The sequence below is a fragment of the Cetorhinus maximus genome, chromosome 23 (assembly GCF_964194155.1).
Source record: "Cetorhinus maximus chromosome 23, sCetMax3.hap1.1, whole genome shotgun sequence".
Taxonomy (NCBI): domain Eukaryota; kingdom Metazoa; phylum Chordata; class Chondrichthyes; order Lamniformes; family Cetorhinidae; genus Cetorhinus; species Cetorhinus maximus.
In genome coordinates, this window is record NC_135901.1 from 1,977,745 (window position 1) to 1,998,217 (window position 20,473).

The 20,473-nt window shown below is 44.9% G+C and overlaps 2 protein-coding genes and 1 gene segment (V, D, J or C); 1 reads left to right on the forward strand and 2 right to left on the reverse strand.

Moving 5' to 3' along the window:
- Nucleotides 1-20,473, reverse strand: part of LOC144698102 (uncharacterized) — an 862,314-nt gene that overhangs the window by 329,768 nt on the left and 512,073 nt on the right. The gene's annotated exons all lie outside the window — the stretch shown is intronic.
- Nucleotides 1-20,473, reverse strand: part of LOC144698105 (uncharacterized) — a 388,932-nt gene that overhangs the window by 95,992 nt on the left and 272,467 nt on the right. The gene's annotated exons all lie outside the window — the stretch shown is intronic.
- LOC144698096 (Ig heavy chain C region-like) lies at nt 617-16,884 on the forward strand. The segment is given in 6 exon segments: nt 617-715; nt 845-1,173; nt 2,370-2,415; nt 14,019-14,315; nt 15,471-15,776; nt 16,493-16,884. Coding segments are annotated over 6 exon segments (1,428 nt in total).

The window sequence follows — 20,473 nt, forward strand, 5'->3', positions numbered from 1 at the left end:
GCTAAATTTCAAAGGGCTTTTTTAGGGTCAGGGGCTATTCGAGAAATGCAATGAGAGACATGATATAATGTGAGGAGTTTCTTCTTATCTGCGGACCCAAATTGTACAGTGATAACCACCCACACTGTAAATAGAATCACTTTGCTCATCCATAAACATAAATCAATAATAATTCCTATGACTGATGATACTTTATTGCTGTAATGAGATAGAGACCCGGAGTTGCTGCAAAACAGGCTGACAGACCCTTTATTTCCTGATAATGTAGTGAAATGTTTTTTAGATTCAGCCCCATGTGAAGTAGTGTAGAAATAAAGGGTCTTAATTTACAATGAAATTAGTTATTTTTATCAACTGATCCTTAACTAGAATTTCACCATTAGAACCATTACAATGAATCCATTCAGCCAAATATCCCGATACAGATAAAATGTCCACTATTAACAATAACCTATTGTAAATATCTGAGTCCATTCTGTTGGGGGTGTGAAAGGTGGGGCGTGGATCCAGTCGCCGCCTCCACCAGGGAATCAACAGGCGGCGCCTGGAAACCCGCCCCCTTCTGCCGGGTATTTAAATGCCGCTCACTGGGACCGGAATCCAACAGTCAGGGAGCTGGTTTGTTCACTGAGTTCTGGACAGAACCATTTTCCCCAAATGAACAGAAGGATGAGGTCGGCGATTTCTCTCAGTTTGTTGCTGACTTTCTTATCCGGTGAGTAGTTTTTATTGTCCAAGTCTCTCACTGTTACTGTCTCAGTGTTAATCTCTCTCTGGAATGTTACAGAGCCAGGAATCATTTCACCAGGGTTAATCCTCGGGATTTTTGATATATTTTTTACAGGTGTCCAGTCGGAGGTTGTGTTGACTCAGCCAGAGGCAGAGACCGGGCGTCCCGGAGGCTCTCTGAGACTGACCTGTAAAACCAGCGGCTTCGATCTTGGCAATGCTTACATGAGCTGGATCCGACAGGTTCCCGGACAGGGGCTGGAGTGGCTGGTTACCTACTATAGTTCATCCAACAACGACTACGCCCCAGCAATTAAGAATCGATTCACTGCGTCCAAAGACACTTCAAGGAACATCTTCTCCTTGGACATGACGAACCTGAAGACTGAAGACACCGCCATCTATTACTGTGCAGCAGACCACAGCGAGAGGAACCAGGGCTGGACCCGAACAAGAACAGATCGAGAGGGACTCAACAACTTCCATCATAACCTGACGGTCAGTACTTCTTTTAAATGTTAATATTAACTGTAATGATCAGGACCAGACAACAAGCCGCTTCTGACAAAAGTAAAACAGCAAATATAACAGTAAAACCTAACAAACCAATTGATATAATGGGCTGAGCTTTTGGCTGTGTTTATATTTACTGTTAACAGTTTCCGCAATTACAGACCTGAATATAATGTTCATTTTAATATGTCTGATACTTGGAGGGGGTCTCTGTTCATTGAGTTTTGTAAATTGCTGCATAAATACTAAACTAGCTCAGAAGTAAACGTCCATTTGAAGTGAATATTGAGAGGCAGCACTGAACAGAGAGTTTTTGTGCGGGTGTATTTCACGGTGATCCTACAGTGGGTCACATTGCTGTGCACAGCGACATCCTCATACAAAAACCTCAGAAGGAGTTTGTTCAAATTGGTGATCACGATCACAACAGGAACGTCAAAGAAAATGAGAGTTAAATAAAATAATGGGTAGAGGTTTGCAAAAATATATGAAAGTCTTCCGCTTTGTTCGTGTTGACGGACACTCTAAATCTGCACAGAGGGTTTAAAAGTATTCCAATCACATTTATAAATATAATGACTAGCACAGGCTGAAATATCTCACTGATTCACTCTTACGCGAGTCGGAATCGGGTTTTTGAGAGCGCAGTGAGATTAAATCTCTGTATTTACAGTTAACAATCTGCCGCAGTATTTGACATGATGTGTCTCACTGTGATATACGGGATGGCACAGCAGTTACTGTCAATACAAAAACCCCTCAGCACTAATTGAGTCTGCCTGGGTCAGCGCTCGCTTTTACAATCCTGCTATATTTACAGTGAAGTATTATTTCCGTCCAGCACTACCCAAAAAACATGGTTTAAGATGGAAAAGCTGTGATAATTATCCATTCATCAATTGGTGAATTCAATAACATGTTCATGTGTAATTCTGTGAATTATAAAACATGAGGATCTTTGATGAATAGCTAAAGATATCCACAAACGCAAATATAATTTCGTGAAGATTCATCGTGATCTTACTTTGCCTCTGACTTATGAATATTTAAAATAATGGTGGATTGCTGTCTTTTTCGTGCAGGGACAGTTATTGTATGGCACAGCCCAGGGAATGTAACACTGTGACGCTATGGACTACTGGGGGAAAGGGACCATGGTGACGGTGACTGCAGGTAAGAACCACACATTTATTTAGTAACTGTTTTATTTGAGTCTTTGCTTTTTTTTGTCTATTTTAATAATTCATTCAGCAAATGAAACCTGGGTTTGGTGGATTCTGTATGCAGAAGTTTTTACAATGTTTCATGTGATTCTGCTGAAATTGAGTCATATAATTCCGCTGTGTTTTGATTAAAAAGTGCTGCTGAGACCCTGGTTGTTGTGATTTGGTGTTTATCTGCTGAGGATAATGTGTGGCCGGGGTACTTGAAATATCTAACAGTTGTAAAAACAGTTTGACGTTTCTGCAATGTTTAACCTCGGTGACATTTAATGGCTGCTGGTTTTACCATCTACTGCACAAGGGTTTAAAAAGGTTTGAAATCAAATCCAATATTAACAAAAAGCTTAAATTTCAATATTAATTTATTGAACATGTCACAATGCCGTTGACATTATTCCATATTTCTGTTTAGCTTAATTATTCATTCATTTGGTGACGAGCGGTTGTCTGGATTCGATATTGAGATTTTCTTGCAATGTTACATTGGATTCTGTTGGAAGTGTTTGTAGAATTGAGCTGCTTCTCCATGAAACGGGTTTCAGTCCCTCAGTGATGTGATTTTGGTGTTTTTCTGCTGAGGAGATTGTGTGTCTGGGTGACTTTGAATTAGTAGAATTTATGAAACGGTTTGGCGGTTCTGAATTGTTTCTGCATTGTTTAAACTCGGTGACATTGAGCGGTTACACGTTTTGCGATTGAATCGAAGCAGCCTACGCGTTTGTATCTGCTTGAAGCGCGATTGTAGGCAGAAAACAAAGAGGCTTCAGAAATGGCTAAAAAAGCATTTACAGATGTGTTAGAACATTTTGTCTTTATTTTAATTGATAATTGCAGAATAAACTAAACCATGGATTATGACGCTCATTCAGAACATAATTCGTTACTGCAATCAGAAACAATACAATTACCAAGTTTTCAAATTGTAGAGTAAAATTAATACAATTCAAACAATTATAATGTGGTAACATTTCTCCATATTGACGGAACAGCTTTCATATTAACCAAATTGATCATTAATCGCCTTTCACAATTCTGCTGTGCTCTGCGCACAATTAACATGATCGGGAAAGTTTTTAGGCTGGAAATATTTTGTGATTATGCATGAAAAAATTTCAGTAAGAATATACTGACTCTACAGAATTGTTCAGTTTCAAAAGAGATTTTGAATTACTTTTTTATGTCCCTGATAACTTTTGCATTGACTTAAAGAGGAGTTTGACATTGCAGTTTGGCAATATGTCTATCCGGTTATTACATTCTTTCTGTGCAGCCGTAACCACATTATTCCTCCAATGTCATTGGGATTTGGATAGCGAGATAATTGTCACTAATCCAATTTTAAACAGTTTACTGGGGGGTGTAATTCGCTGGCAGTAAAGGAATTGTTCTTACATTTTTTTTGAACTGGAGGAAGGTGCAGACTGCATATAAATAGAGATTGACAAGTAAAAGCTTGAAATTCGAACAGGTTAATTTAATTGCAAACATTAGTATTAGTTTTGAACTTAATAACAACATCCTGTCTCCCATAGCTGTGCTGTACACAGAATAGAATTATAGGAAAAGAACAGATTATATCTGAGATTCATGCTTAATTCTTATTAAATATTAAATTGAAGAACAAAATCTGGAATCAATTTGCCGGTTATATTTCAGTGTTGCAGATGATCTGAATGAATTGTTCTCATCAAATTGTATACTGATCAATTTGGATCTTCTTTCAGTGAACAATATATTTAACAATTAAATTATAGGGATTGTTACCTAGGAAGCACTTTCATTGATAATAAATAACTGCCAGGAACATTTGTTTACATATAGCTCGGAGTTAAGACAAGTTTGATTCAGCAAACATATGATATTACACCTCATCGACAGTTAATGTGATGTGACCCCGGCCAGATTTGAAAGTGTTTCAAATATTCAACTCATAAATTCGTCGTGTGAATTACTCAATGAGAATAGATGGAATTTATGATTTCTCAATCCGTTTAGAAACACATAGTTTACAATTTTGTCCGTTAAAACAGAGCAGGAGAAGTAAAAATAAAATAGTAAATATTGATCAGATTTAAGTAAAATTGATATACTTGCCTGACTATTACCATCTAGTAATTTGAAGTTTATTGTTCAACATTGTTTCAGTGTCAGGTTGATTTAAATAAACCCCAATTATTTCACAAAGTACCAGGGAGAAACAAATTTTCAATTATTGAAAACTATTTTTATTATAAAGTAGAAATCAGCTAACAAGAAAATGAATTGACAATAACAAGATAATTAACTTACAATATAATATCAGTGATAATTAATTCAACATAAATGAACTCCAACAATTAAATAGTATACTGGACATTATAGAGATGCAAAATCTCAAAGGGTGGAGAGAATTTTGAATTGTATCCAAAATGAATTCAGAAAAGAATACTTTTCTTACTCAGCTGTGCTCAGCTCGATAAGGTGTTTCGCCTCGATGTTTTTATTGGTTATATTTATACCTAAAATCAAATCAAATCAGTGGGTAATGGGTTTTCAATGTGAATGTTTCCTTATTTGTTTAATTCTTACCCTGTCATTGAGTCTCTATGACGGACAACCAATTATCCTGAATCTGTAGTATTTGCTGTGCTCATTTTCAGGGTAACTTAAATCATACATCGTTTGGCGATTTGAGTCAGACGGAGAATTAGATGGACTTCAAAGGGAGTTTTGAAATGAAACTCATCTTTCATTTCAAAGAAGTCATAGAATAATTGTAGCAAATTCACCATTGATCAATTAGAATCAAACAGCTTGAATGAAATGGACAGATTGAACAGCTCTATCTGCTGGGAACTCGATTGTTGCACCATTTGTGTCTGTTCTGTTTCTGTGCGCGTGGTCACTGTGTTGGGACCAGGAATCTTCCTGGCTGGCTGTTAACCTTCTGGTTCACTCTCCTGTATTTCAGGAAGTGCAATTTGATTTATTTCTTCAAAAAACTTGTATTTGTGAGAAATGTGAAAGTTTGACTTTTTGACCAGGCGCCTCAGAAATGAGATACCCAACCCATTGTGACAGTCAGAAAGGACAATTCAGAAACGACAGACTGTCGAAGGAGGTTTGGTCGATTTTAAGCCAGTGATGTATCTGTCTTGGGAGTGTTCGGTTAGGAAATGCAGAGAGAGTTTTATCTTATTTTAATCCGTGCTGTAGCAGTCCTTTACCTATTTGATTGGACAATGCGGAGGAAGAAATTAGCCTGTATCTTATTTTTAATCCTATCATAGGATGTTGGGGTCGCTGGCAAGGCCAGCATTGTTGCCCATCCTAATTTCCCATCCTTGAGGAAGTGTTGAAATGCCACCTCCTTGAATAGCTGCAGGTACATTCACAGTGCTGTTAGGTCGGGAGTTCCAGGATTTTGACCCATTGACATTGAAGGAACGGCAATATAGTTCCAAGTCAGGATGTTCAGTGTCTTGGAGGGGAACATACAGGTGTTTCCAAGCACCTGCTGCCCTTGTCCTTCTAGTTAGGAGAGGTTGCGGGTTTTGAAGGAGCCTTGGTGAGTTGCTGCATTGCATCTTGTATATGGTACACACTGCTGTCACTGTGCGTCGGTGGGGGAGGGAGTGAAAGTTTAAGGTAGTGGATGGGGTACCAATTCTGTGGGCTGCTTTGTCCTGGATAGTATCGAGTTCCTTGGGGTTTTTTGAAGTTTCACACATTGAGGTAAGTGAAATCTATTCAATCCCAGTCCTGACTTGTGCCTTGTAGATGGTCAGTTTTCTTTGGGCGATAGGTGTTGAATTACTCGCCACAGAATTCCCAGCCTCTGACCGGCACCTGCAGCACAGCATTTATATCAAAACCGGATTGAACCCTCTCCTGGGCATATTTGATGGAACAATGTAGAGAGAGTTTTATTTTATGTCAAACCGATGCTGTACCTGACCCGGAGTGTTTGACAATTCAGTGGAGAGTTGGCTTTCTGTTGAATCCCACCCTTGTAGCTGATGACAGGAGTGTACTGGAGGAGGAGTGGGGGCTTTAATCCATATCTTAACTTGTCCTGTTCCTGACCTGAGAGTCTTCTCCCCGCAGAGGTCAAACAAACTGAATCAGCATCGAACTGTGGGTTCTCTAGCCAGATCTGTGAAAATTAGTTGTTCCATTGCTCGGGTGAAATGACGCACATTAATTGTTTTTAACAATATTTCTGGAGAGAACATGTATAAATTTTAATGAATCAATTATGTTTAAGCATTTTGAGTATCAGAAAATCATTGAATGTGAGTGAGCTGAACTTGAGCACAATTTCAGAACAAACAGAATCAGGGAGTGACAGTGAGGCTCCAGAGAGCAGCGCCTGTTCTGATCTGATCAGAGGCTGTGAGTTATTTAAATGATTGAAATGGACAATGACCAGATTCCCGCTCCAAACAACCAGCCGCGGGGGATTTGGGGAAAAGGAGCCGCCATCAAAAACTGAGTCATTGGATTGCCGCCTGCAGGGGGAGGAATGAATGACAGAAATGAAAGCATGAGGAGGCCATTCGGCCCTTCGATCCTGCCCACCATTCAGTAAGATCATGGCTGATCTACCTCGACACACTCAGTCTCTTTACCACACACCCTCACTCGCTCACTCTCTCTGTCACGCAGACTCTTTCTCACACACCTGCACACACTCACTAACACGCACTCTCTCTGATAGACACACACTCTCTCTTTCTCTCTCTGTCACACACACATGCATACACACACACTCTCTTTCTCACATTCTCCCTCTCACACACAAACTCTCTTTAACACGCACACACCCTGCCTCTCACATATTGCCTCTCTTTTTCACACACACTCTCACACAGACACTCACATTCTCTCAGACACATACACTCTCTCAACTACACACACTCTCACACACGTGCACCCTCTCTCCCACACACATTCACACTCTCACACATGCACACACTCTCCATTCTCCCTCTCTCACTCACACACAGACACATAACACTCTCTGACACACACACACATCCTCATTCTCTCTCACGCACACACAGAAACACAAACACATTCCCTCTCACACACACTGTTTCTCTCACACATGCACTGTCTCTCACACTCGCTCTCACACACACAGTCTCTCTGACACACACACTGGCTCTCTCTCTCACACACTCTCACACATTTTTCTACATATCACTCACACCCCTACACTCTCTCTCTCACACACACACACACACACACAGTTGCTCTCTCTATCACAAACACAGTAGCTCTCCCTCACACACATTTCTCTGTCTGAGACACTCTCACACTTATACTCCCTATGGCACACACATAAAAACACACTCTCCCTCTCTCTCACACACTGTCTCTCTCATTCTCTCTCTCTCTCACACACACATTCTCTATCTCACATATTCTCACACTTATACTCCCTATCTCACTCACACACACACACACACTCTCTCTCTCTCTCTCTCTGTCTGTCTCTTTCTCTGTCTCTCTCTCAAAAATACATACACTTGCACTCTCTCTCTCTTTCTCTTTCTCATGCACACAAACATTCTCACATGAGAAGTGGGCTGAAAATACTAATTGCAGAATGAAAAGCCGTGAAGCTGCATGCATGTTCATTGTTCCATTTCTGAGGACCTGTTGTGTAAAATGAAATTACACAGGTGACATCACTATATTTGTGGAGAATTTCCAAGTGTTGAACCAAACACAAAGGAACACGGAAAGGGGAGGGATGTGGCGGAGACCACGGCTGCCTGGATCCACAACACTGGTGCACACTTGGTGCAAGATGCCTGCACGGCACATCCTGGTTTTGCTGTAACCGTCTACTCCAGCCCCCTCAGTCTGCCTATTCTCGCACTGACACGGGTTTCTTAAAGAAAGGCATCAGCATTAAAACAGCTGGTCAGCGATCTACACTGCTGCCTGAGTTTACACAGCCGGTGTTACTGAAAGCTGATCAATATGGAGAATCGGGACAGGATCGATGGAGAGGAAGAGGAGGAGGTGGAGGTGGTGGATCCGAATGGAGGAGCCCCCAGCTCGGCTGTGGACAACAGGCAATGGAAAGCTGAGCCAGAGCAGAAAATCATCCGGAGAAACATCGCCTTGATGAGCCTCCTGCACCTGGGCACCCTCACTACCCACAATCACTCACCCTCACTCACCATCACTCACTCACTCACCCTCAGACCCTCGCCCTCACTCAATCGCCCTCAGTCACTCACCCTCAATCACTCGCCCTCACTCCCTCCCTCACCCACCCTTGCTCACCCACCCTCACTCACCCATGTTCACTCCCTCATCCTCACTCACTCACCCTCACTCCCTCGCTCACCCACCCTCACTCACCCACCCTCGCTCACCCACCCTCACTCACTCACCCAGCCTCACCCACCTTCACTCACCCTCATTCACTCACCATCAATAACTCACTAACCTTCACTCACTCACCCTCACTCACTCAGCCTTCACTCACTCACGCACCCTCACTCGCCCTCACCCACTCACCCCCATTCACTCACCCTCATTCACTCACCATCAATTGCTCATTCGCTCACTCACACTCACTCACTCACTCACCCTCACTCACCCTTACCCACCCAGCCTCATTCAAACTCACTCACCCACCCTCACTCACCTACCCTCACCCACCCTCACTCACCCCCACTCACTCACCCTCATTCACTCACCATCAATTACACACTCATTCATCCTCACTCACTAACCCTCACTCACTCACACTCATTCACTCACACTCAAGCACCCATCTTTCCTCATCCACCCTCACTCATCCTCACTCAAATTCACTCACCCACCCATCCTCACTCACCTATCTTCACTCACACTAAATAACTCATCCATCCACCCTCACACACCCACCCTCACTCACATACCCACCCTCACATACCCACCAACCCTCACTCATACTCTCATCTACCCTCATTCAATCACCCATCCTCACTCACTCATCCATCCTCACTCACCACATTCAGACACCTGTCCACGCTCACTCACCACCCACCCTCATTCACTCCTTCACTCACCCACGCACCCTCATTCACTCAGCCACCCACTCTCACTCTCACTCAGCCACCCTCACTTTGTCAATCATGCACACGCTCACTCACTCGATCACTTTTCAGGGTGTGGGAGGGCAGGAACTGTGGGGAAGAGAGACCTGGAAGCGATGCCTGAGGCCGAGCAGTGCCGAATGGAGCGATGAGCATTGGTGGAAGCGCAGAAAGCCTGGGGAAAAGGCAGGGAGGCGGGGGAAAGGGTAGGCAGCCGAGGGGTTGGGGGGGAATGGCATAGAAACGGGGCAAAGGTCAGCGAACAGGGGAAAAGGTCAGAGGGCCGGGCGAAATCGCAGACACTCGTGAAGTAAGAGCAGAGAGCTGGAGGAGAAAGGGCAGAAAGGCGGGGAGGAAAGGGCAGAGAGTCGGGAGGGGGAAAGGGCAGAGAGGAGGAAGGGGGGAAAGGGCAGAGGGGCGGGAGAGGGAAAGGGCAGAGAGGCGGGAGGGGGAAAGGGCAGAGAGGCGGGGGGAGAGAAAGGGTAGAGAGGCGGGAGGGGGAAAGGGCAGAGAGGAGGGAGGGGGAAAGGGCAGAGAGGCGGGAGGGGGAAAGGACAGAGAGGCGGGAGGGTGTAAAGGGCAGAGAGGCGGGTGGGGTAAAGGGCAGAGAGGAGGGAGGGGTAAAGGGCAGAGAGGCGGGTGGGGGAAAGGGCAGAGAGGCGGGTGGGGGAAAGGGCAGAGAGGCGGGAGGGGGAAAGGGCAGAGAGGAGGGAGGGGGAAAGGGCAGAGAGGCGGAGGGGGAATGGGCAGAGAGGTGGGAATGGGAAAGGGCAGAGAGGCGGGTGGGGGAAAGGGCAGAGAGGCGGGAGGGGTAAAGGGCAGAGAGGTGGGAGGGGTAAAGGGCAGAGAGGCAGCAGGGGAAAAGGGCAGAGAGGAGGGAGGGCGAAAGGGCAGAGAGGAGGGAGGGGGAAAGGTCAGAGAGGAGGGAGGGGGAAAGGTTAGAGACGAGGGAGGGGGAAAGGTCAGAGAGGCGGAGGGGGTAAAGGGCAGAGAGGCGGGAGGGGGAAAGGGCAGAGATGCGGAAGGGGGAAAAGGGCAGAGAGCTGGGGTAATGTTCAGAGAGCCAGTGCAAAAGATCAGAGAGCCATGGAGTAAGTGCAGAGAGGCGGGAGGGGGAAAGGGCAGAGAGGCGGGAGGGGGAAAGGGCAGCGAGGCGGGAGGGGGAAAGGACAGAGAGGCGGGAGGGGGAGGGCAGAGAGGCGGGAGGGGGAAAGGGCAGAGAGGCGGGAGGGGGAAAGGGCAGAGAGGCGGGAGGGGGAAAGGGCAGAGAGGCGGGAGGGGGAAAGGGCAGAGAGGCGGGAGGGGAAAAGGGCAGAGAGGCGGGGGGGAAAGGGCAGCGAGGCGGGAGGGGGAAAGGGCAGCGAGGCGGGAGGGGGAAAGGGCAGCGAGGCGGGAGGGGGAAAGGGCAGCGAGGCGGGAGGGGGAAAGGGCAGAGAGGCGGGAGGGGGAAAGGACAGAGAGGAGGGAGGGGGAAAAGGCAGAGAGGCGGGAGGGGGAAAGGGCAGAGGCGGGAGGGGGAAAGAGCAGAGAGGCGGGAGGGGGAAAGAGCAGAGAGGCGGGAAGGGGAAAGGGCAGAGAGGCGGGAGAGGGAAAGGGCAGAGAGGCGGGAGGGGGAAAGGGCAGAGAGGCGGGAGGGGGAAAGGGCAGAGAGGCGGGAGAGGGAAAGGGCAGAGAGGCGGGAGGGATAAAGGGCAGAGAGGCGGGAGGGGGAAAGGGCGGAGTGGAGGGAGGGTGGAAAGGGCAGAGAGGCGGAAGGGGGAAAGGGCAGAGAGACGGGAGGGCGAAAGGGCAGAGATGCATGGGGGGGAAGGGCAGAGAGGCGGAAGGGGAAAGGGCAGAAAGGCGGGGGGACAGGGCAGAGAGGGGGAAGGGCAGGGAGGCCGGGCTATAGCGGGGAGAGCCCGTCTAAAGTAGTTGCGAGCCGAGGCCCTGGGCCCCACTCTCCCTATCTCTCCCTCTCTCTCTCCCTCATTGTCTCTCCTCCTCCTGAAATCCTGCCTATTCCCGGGGAAAGGCGCTAAGTGCCTGGGATAGAAGGGAGACAATGTGTCTGTGCGCTTCCCCCCGGCTCCCTGCGCCTTTCTCCAGCGGGTGTTCGCTGCCCCTCCAATCACAACCTGTTTGTCTCCCACTTTTACTGCTGATAGGCCCACAAGCCAGCCTATCAGCCGCTAACGGGATAGAAGACCCGCCTGTGATTGGAGGAGCAATTGAAGATACGGATATCTTCAACTCCATTTACCCGTTTTACCAGCATTTTGAACAACGGCTCCAGGGTCCATAAAGAGGGGCTTCGGGAGCCACAATCCAGCCACGGGACACGGATGGGACAAGTCCGTAATAAAGGAAAATAAGGAAATGGGCAGAGAAGTTGCACAAATATTTTGGCCTTAACGAGGTGGTTGCTAAAATAGCACAGGCATTGGTTTTAATTTTCCAAAATTCCCTAGATTCTGGAAAGGTCTCATCAGATTGGAAAATAGAGAATGAGGCTTTTATATTAATTAAAGGAGGGAAAGGGAAAGCAAGAAACTACAGGCCAATGAGCTTAACATCTGTCAGAACAAAAATGCTGGAATCTATTATTATGGAGTCTATCATGGGTCACTCAGAAAATCCAAATGCAATTATGTGGATCCATCATGGTTTTGTGAAAGGGAAATCATGTTTGGCTTATTTATTTGAGGCCTTTCGGGGAAGCAAAAAGGAACATGAATAAAGGGGAATCTGTGGATCTGCTGTACTTGTGCTCCCAGAAGGCATTTGACAAAGTGGCACATCAAAGGTTACTACACAAAATAATGGTGTCGGCTGTCACAGTTCAGCACGGGTAGAAGTTTGGTTAGCTATCAGGAAACAGAGAGTTGGGATAAATTGTTTATTTTAGGTTGGCAAGATGTGACAAGTGAAGTGCCACAGGGATCAATGCTGCGGCCTCAACTATTTACAAATTACTATGAACGAAAGGACTGAATGAATTTGCTAAATTTGCTGATAACACAAAGATAGATAGGAACGTAAATGGTGAAGAGGGGATAAAGGTCAGCAAAGGGACATAGATAGGTTAAGTGAGTGGGCAAAAAAATGAAGATGCCGTATAATGTGGAAAAATATAAACTTGTCCACTTTGGATTGAAGAATACAAAATCAGCATATTATTGAAAGGGAGAGAGATTGCAGAACCCTGAGGTACAGAGGAATGTGGATCCCTTCGTGCATGAATCACAAAAAGTTATAACACAGGAACAGCAAGTGATGAGGAAGGCAAAGGGAATCTTGTCATTTACTACAAAGGGAATAGAATATAAAAATAAGAATGTTTTGCTACATTTTAACAGGGCGTTGATGAGACCCTGTGAATTACTGTGTCCAGATTTGGTCTCATTTAAGAAAGGTTATAAAAGCATTAGAAGCTCTTCAGAGAATGTTCATATAAATGATACTGAGAGGTGTTGTCGGTTATCTCATGAGGAGAGTTTGGATAGGCTGGGCCTGTGTCCATTGGATTTTAGAATAATGAGAGCTGATTTTATTGAAACATATAAGATCCTGAGGGAAATTGACAGGGTGGATGCTGAAAGGATGTTTCCCCTTGTGAGAGAAACTAACGATAGGGAACACGGTTTAAAAATAAGAGGTCTCTCATTTGAGACGGAAATGAAGACATTTTATTTTTCTCTCAAAGGTCGTGAAACTTTGGAACTCTCTTCCCCAGAGAGCGATGGAGGAGGAGTCATTAATATTTCCAGGCAGAGGTAGAGAGATTCTTCATTGACAAGGGAGTCAAAGGTTAGCGGAGAGTAGGCGGGAATGTGGAGTTAACGCCACAATCAGATCAGCTATGATCGGAGTGATTGGTGGAGGAGGCTCGAGAGGCAGAATGGCCTACTCCCGCTACTAATCCGCATGTTCATATGTACATACGATTGGAAAATGTTGTACTTACTGTAACTGCTATTCAGTTTAGAGTTCTATGGTCATTATATAGGTACCATTGCAAAGGTACTTTCGAAGGGTCGTTGCTATTCTTTGTTTTGGGGGGACGTGGAGAGGGGAGGGAACATCAGCCAATTTGAACAGATCCAATTTCCAAACTGCAATGATATGAATGACGAGACAATTTCTCTATCACCAAGTGCTGTTGATTGAGAAATAAATGGTGGCGAAATAATGGGGGAAATCCTCTGCTCTTCCATTTTAATCCACTGAAAGGTTGTCATTCAGATGACATCAAAATGTTCTATTTTAGTCATGGGATAGAGGCGGGAAAAGAGGTGTGGGTTTCTAAAGAGGGAACCGACAGGTGAGGGTCACCAAATGATGGAAATAATAAATGATCAAATGTGGATGTGGGTTTTAGTTGGAATATATTAGGATATGTTTATAGTTATAGTCAAATTTTGAGTTGTTTGGTGACTTAATGTTCACAAATCACAGTGTCTAACTTGTTCAATCGGCCTTTCTTTCCCAGCGACACCGTCTCCGCCCACTCTCTACAGCCTGGTCTCCTCCTGCCAGCAACACAACACCGACGGCTCCGTCACCTACGGCTGTTTGGCGATGGACTGCTCCCCAGAAATCACTAGCCTGACCTGGAAGAAAGATGGGCAGCCGATGACTGGATTTAAGACTTACCCGTCAGTGAGAAACCAGAAGGGAACCTTCACCCTGAGCAGCCAGTTAACCATCACCGAGTCAGAGGGAGAATGCAGCAAAATCAAGTGTGAGGTTCAATACAGCGGCTCAGCCAAGAGCATTAAAATGCAATGTAAGTGTTGGGGAAACTGTGAGAAACAGAAAGGCTGTGATTAACCTGTACAGGGCCTTGGTTATAACACATTTATAGTGCTCTGCATAGATCTGATCCCTGCAAATTCTAGGGTTACTGTCTATTAACGGAAAAGAACCTATTAAAATATAGGAATTAATTGTGTCTGTTATCAATTTCTTCTCCCAGAAATGTTTAACCTGTGTTTCTTGAAGGTCCTCCTGACATCTTCCCTCCAACTGTTCTCCTCACCGTGAGTTCCCGGGAAGGAATCACAACCAACAAATTTGCAACCGCCGTCTGTTCAATCGTCGATTTCCGACCAAATCCAATCACCGTGAAGTGGCTGAAGAATGGACAACCCATGGATTCAGGAATTGTCACCTCTCCCGCCTTTGAAGTGAACGGGAACTTCTCGGCGACCAGTCGGCTGAAAGTTTCCGCTGGGGCATGGTTCACCGACGCGGTCTATACCTGTCAGGTCACTCACCAAGGGGTCACCCAAAGTCGAAACGCCAGCAAGTGTGAGGGTAAGAAATACAAACCGAGGGAGCAATAGATCATTCTGCTCTCCGATGTTAATCAAATCAGGAATTTATTGGAGTTAGTAGACGGAACAACTTCTAATTTACTATCATGTAGTTATTGTTTAATTCCGATGTAAGGGCTGCATTCGGATTGTTCACCATTAAGGATTTTATCACGTCACGTCTCTGCATTGACGTCACAGAATGAGTGAGGTGGACTTGACATTAGCTTTACCCTGAGTCAGCTGATCATATTTGGAGAGGCAGAAGGTGTCTGGAACCCTTCACTGGTAACAGCTTCGGGATAGAGTGTTGGAAAGTGCATCCACCCTATTTATAAAACGGCTTTCAGTACTGCATTCCAGGGCCCAGGAATGGTATATTTGTATTGGGACTGGGGCAACATAGATTCATGAGAATGTCACCGGGGCTGAAGGACTTAAATTATGAGAACGATTTACACAGACCAAGCTGGTTTTCCATTGTGTAAAGAAAATTAAAGACGATATTTAGAGGTTGATATGTCCAAGGTGATTTATTCTCCTTCAGGGAGTGAAGGCTGAATACTGCTGTCCTGCTCCTGAAGGTGAAACTTTGGTTGATCTTCATTTCTGTCTCACAGGCCCAGACCACTGCCCCAACGATCCCACAATTACTCTACTGCCACCGCCAATAGAACAGGTCTTACTGGAGGCCACCGTGACCTTAACCTGCATCGTTTCTAATGCTCCTTATGGAGTCCTCGTGTCCTGGACACAAGAGAAGAAGCCTTTGAAATCAGAGATCGCCGTCCAACCGGGAGAGGATCCCGACAGCGTGGTCAGCAACGTAAACATCTCGACACAAGCCTGGCTGAGTGGGGCTGAGTTCTATTGCGTGGTGAGCAATCAGGATCTGCCGACTCCTTTAAGAAGTTCCATCCACAAGGAAACAGGTGAGCGGTGAGATTGAAGCAATAAGTAGTTCAATGTGTCTATTTCCAGTGTAAGTGTAAGAATCAATATTTACTATTCAGTGTATTTATGGTCTACTCTGATTAGCAATTTCGCCAACTAAACGCTCTGGGCTTGTGGACTTTCAGGGGGAAATTGATAAGTAGATGAATGAACAATGAACTGAAGGCTGTGCCATTGGGTTTAGATGAAGCAAGATGGGAGGAGCCTGGTGCGAAGCTGAAACACCAACACAGACCAGTTGGGCCGAATGGCCTGTTTCTTTGCTGTAAACTTTGAGAACCTTTCTCGTCCAACCCCATAAGTTCTCAGGGAAAAGGATTGTATCCACATCTGCCCCGAGCTGGAAAACCGGACAGATCCCAAAGATTTTTATTTATTAATTCATGGCATGTGGGCGTCGCTGGCTGGGCCAGCGTTTAATGCCCACCCCTAATTGCCCTTGACAAGGTGGTGTTGAGCTGGCTTCTTGAACCGCTGCAGCCCATGTGATGTAGATACACCCACACTGCTGTTAGGGAGGGAGTTCCAGGATTTTGATTCAGCTATAGTGAAGGATCGGTGATATATTTCCAAGAAGTGGATAATGAAACCCCTTAATATTCATCACAAAACACGTTTCTCTCACATCTAACCAGCGGTTTCATTGTCTACGAAATTATCCAGTTTATTGACATTTATTGTACATTTTCTGCAGGTACAAAACTGCGGGAACCGTCCGTGTCTGTCCTCCTGCCCTTGGCAGAAGATGTCTCCGCTCAGAGATTCGTCTCCCTCAGCTGCTTGGTGAGAGGTTTCTCCCCCCGAGAGATCTTCGTCAAGTGGACCGTCAATGACAAGCCGGTGAATCCCGGGAACTACAAGAACACCGGGGTGGTGGCGGAGAACGGCAATAGCTCCTTCTTCATGTACAGCCTGTTATCCATTGCAGCGGAGGAGTGGGCCAGCGGCGCTTCTTACTCCTGTGTGGTGGGACATGAAGCGATCCCCTTGAAGATCATCAACAGAACGGTTGATAAATCCAGTGGTAAACCGAGTTTTGTGAATATTTCCCTTGCACTGATGGACACCGTTAATTCATGTCAATGAGAATCTCTCGGTTACGTTTCAAACTTCAATAAAAAAAATAATAAAGTCCTTTTCTCCAATTGTGATTTAAATGCACAATCGCTTAATTAATGTTGTTTTCCACTTTTGCTAATGTTAGAGCTGTTTAGTTAAAATCGGATATTTCCAGGGCTCAGAACCAAGTCTTGTACACCCAGTGCTCCCAGCTCAGATACACCCTGGGTTAGAGACAGAGTAAAGCTCATTCATCACGGGATTCTGCAAAATAACATCACCATCTCTCCTCCCACTGAGGGGAAATCTAACAATTTCCTATTTCCGGCAAACAAACTCAGCACATTTAGATCTCGGTGTTGCTGCTTCTCTTATTGTCCATTCCTTTAAAATGGATGCCAGCTTTAAGTTGCTGCATCGCACCCACTGGGAATTGAAGTGAGGGTCACACAGAAACATATCTCAACAATTCCCCAGCAGAGAGAGGGGAAAGGAAAATTGTTAACCCACTGTACCCCCCACTTCCCCAACAGAGAGATGGGAGGGGAAATTGTTAACCCACTGTACCCCCACTTCCTCAACAGAGAGAGGGGGAAGGGAAATTGTTAACCCACTGTACCTCCACTTCCCCAACAGAGAGGGGTGGAAGGAAAATTGTTAACCCACTGTACCTCCACTTCCCCAACAGAGAGAGGGGGAGGGGAAATTGTTAACCCACTGTACCCCCACTTCCCCAACAGAGAGAGGGGGAAGGGAAATTGTTAACCCACTGTACCTCCACTTCCCCAACAGAGAGAAGGGAAGGGAAATTGTTAACCCACTGTACCCCCATTTCCCCGACAGAGAGAGGAGGAAGGGAAATTGTTAACCCACTGTGCCCCCACTTCGCCAACAGGGAGGGGGGGGGAATTGTTAACCCACTGTACCCCCACTTCCGCAACAGAGAGAGGGGGGAATTGTTAACCCACTGTACCCCCACTTCCCCAACAGAGAGTGGGGAAGGGAAATTGTTAACCCACTGTACCTCCACTTCCCCAACAGAGAGGGGTGGAAGGGAAATTGTTAACCCACTGTACCCCCACTTCCCCAACAGAGAGAGGAGGAGGGGAAATTGTTAACCCACTGTACCTCCACTTCCCCAACAGAGAGTGGGGAAGGGAAATTGTTAACCCACTGTACCTCCACTTCCCCAACAGAGAGTGGGGAAGGGAAATTGTTAACCCACTGTACCTCCACTTCCCCAACAGAGAAAACTGAAAGGAAAATTTTTAGCCAATTTTACTTCCACTTCCTAAACAGAAAGACGAGGAAGGTCATTGGTTAACCCGGTGTGTCTCCACCTTCTCAGCAGAGAGAACCGAAAGGGAAATTGCTTAGCCAACCAGACGGAGCAAAACTATTAACTCACTGGACTGTCAGTCCCTGAGCAGAGAATCTGGAAGGGAACGGGCCTCTACTGTAAGGACCCAGTTACCAACAGCAGAAGTCGGCTTCTAGCTTACTGGCCACAAATTTAAAAGTCCCATCATGCTTAAAATGTTGTAAAATATATACTTATGCAACATAATTTTAAGAAGTTTTCACACTCTGTTCCAGTTAATCTTATGCTAAGATTGATTTCCCATAATCCGAATCTAAACTGGTTATTAAATCCTCCCTGGGTTGTTCACGGTTCTGCCCCTGAATTTTATGAGGCAGATGGTTGATTGTCTGCATTCGTTCACCTGATATCACCTTGCATCTCACAGAAAACACGTTTATACAGAATATTAAAAATATTCACCAAAATTTTCACTATCAGGGTCAGACTCGATCGTTGGGACCTGGTGAAACTCTGAAAAATAGTAAAAATGCACACAAGGGACATAAGTGGACGCACACAAACATACACACATACATACATAGGCACACACACACACAGGCACAGACACACACACAAACACACACACATAGACAAATACACATACGCGCACACACAAACACAGGCACAGACGCACAGACAGACACACACACGCGCACACACAATCACACATAAACACAAATACACACATAAATGCAGGCACAGGAACACATATATACACAATCACACACACACACACACACAAATACACACGTGCACACACATATACACACACTAACACACATATACACAATCTCACACACACAAACAAATAAAACCAGACAAGCAGACTCATACAAGGACACAAATATGCATCATCACACATTCACAATGACAGAAATACAGACAAAAAGGCACACACTATCATATACATTAAAACAAGTACATGGATACACATGAACACATGCACACACATGAGTAGACGACACCCAGACAGTCAAACACATAGAGGAACAGACTAACACATTCACAGGCACACATGTAGACACAAACATGAAACACGCATATACACACGAGAACACAAAAAACACACGTTAGTACGTATGAAAACATAAACACACATTGATACATAGTTTTAAATATCCATCAAGACACAAATGCACACATTAATAACTCTCTCTCTCTCCCACACACACACGCTGTGACACAGACATTAATATGCTGACACATACGTGGAACACAAAAAGAAACATTAACACATATTAGCAGACAAGAACGCATAAACACACATTAACACAGATAGTGATAAATAAACATAGACATCAATACATAAACACACACAATAACACACTCATACATACACATTGGCAAAAAAACAAAATATACATGCAGACGCAGACACAGAAATGCACAAGTCAGCACTCATTGGCAAATGAACACACCTCAATACTCATACACACATATGGACACAGAAACAAAGAGTGATGCAAGGCACGATATACTCATGCACACATATATAAAAGCTAAAGCAAGACACAAACGCCAGGCTATTGAAGAAGGTATAATTCAAATGCACTTTTTTAACCGATGTATTCTCCGGCAATTGTCCCTATTACATAATGATCCGAAAAGCACACTGAAACAATGTTCTTACTGAGAATCTGATTTAAGTTAATGATGCACCAAACATTCCCATCACAAATAGACAACCAAGATGGGAACTCACATCCGAGATTTTAAAAAGCAACGTTCACAGTTTCCAAATAAGTTGCTCAGTGAATCTCTCTCGATATCCATCATAATATTCTCCAATAATAGATCGTACGAAATTGTTCGAAAATAAACTGATATTGGAGATAATTTTCTATATTTTCCGACTCGGACTATACGAGGATTGCAAAGGAAGAACAGCTGTGGAGATAGTTACAGAGTTAGGTTGCTGAAATTCACGAGCTTAACAGTAGATATATATTGAACATTAAATTAGAGAATACATTAATAACTTAGGAACGAGTAAAGAGTATATTTTTTAAAAGATATCCAAGATTAATAAACAACCTAATTATATTTCCTCGGTTATATCCTCGCAGATTCCACAGATCGCACCTGGATTGAAGACTCTGAGGATGATAACGGCAACATCTGGACAACTGCTTCCACATTCATCATCCTGTTCTTCCTGAGCATTTTCTACAGCACTGCCGTCACTCTGGTGAAGGTCAGAAGATTCAATCCACTCACACTTCAAACTGACAGAAGCGGTTTGAAAAATCTCTC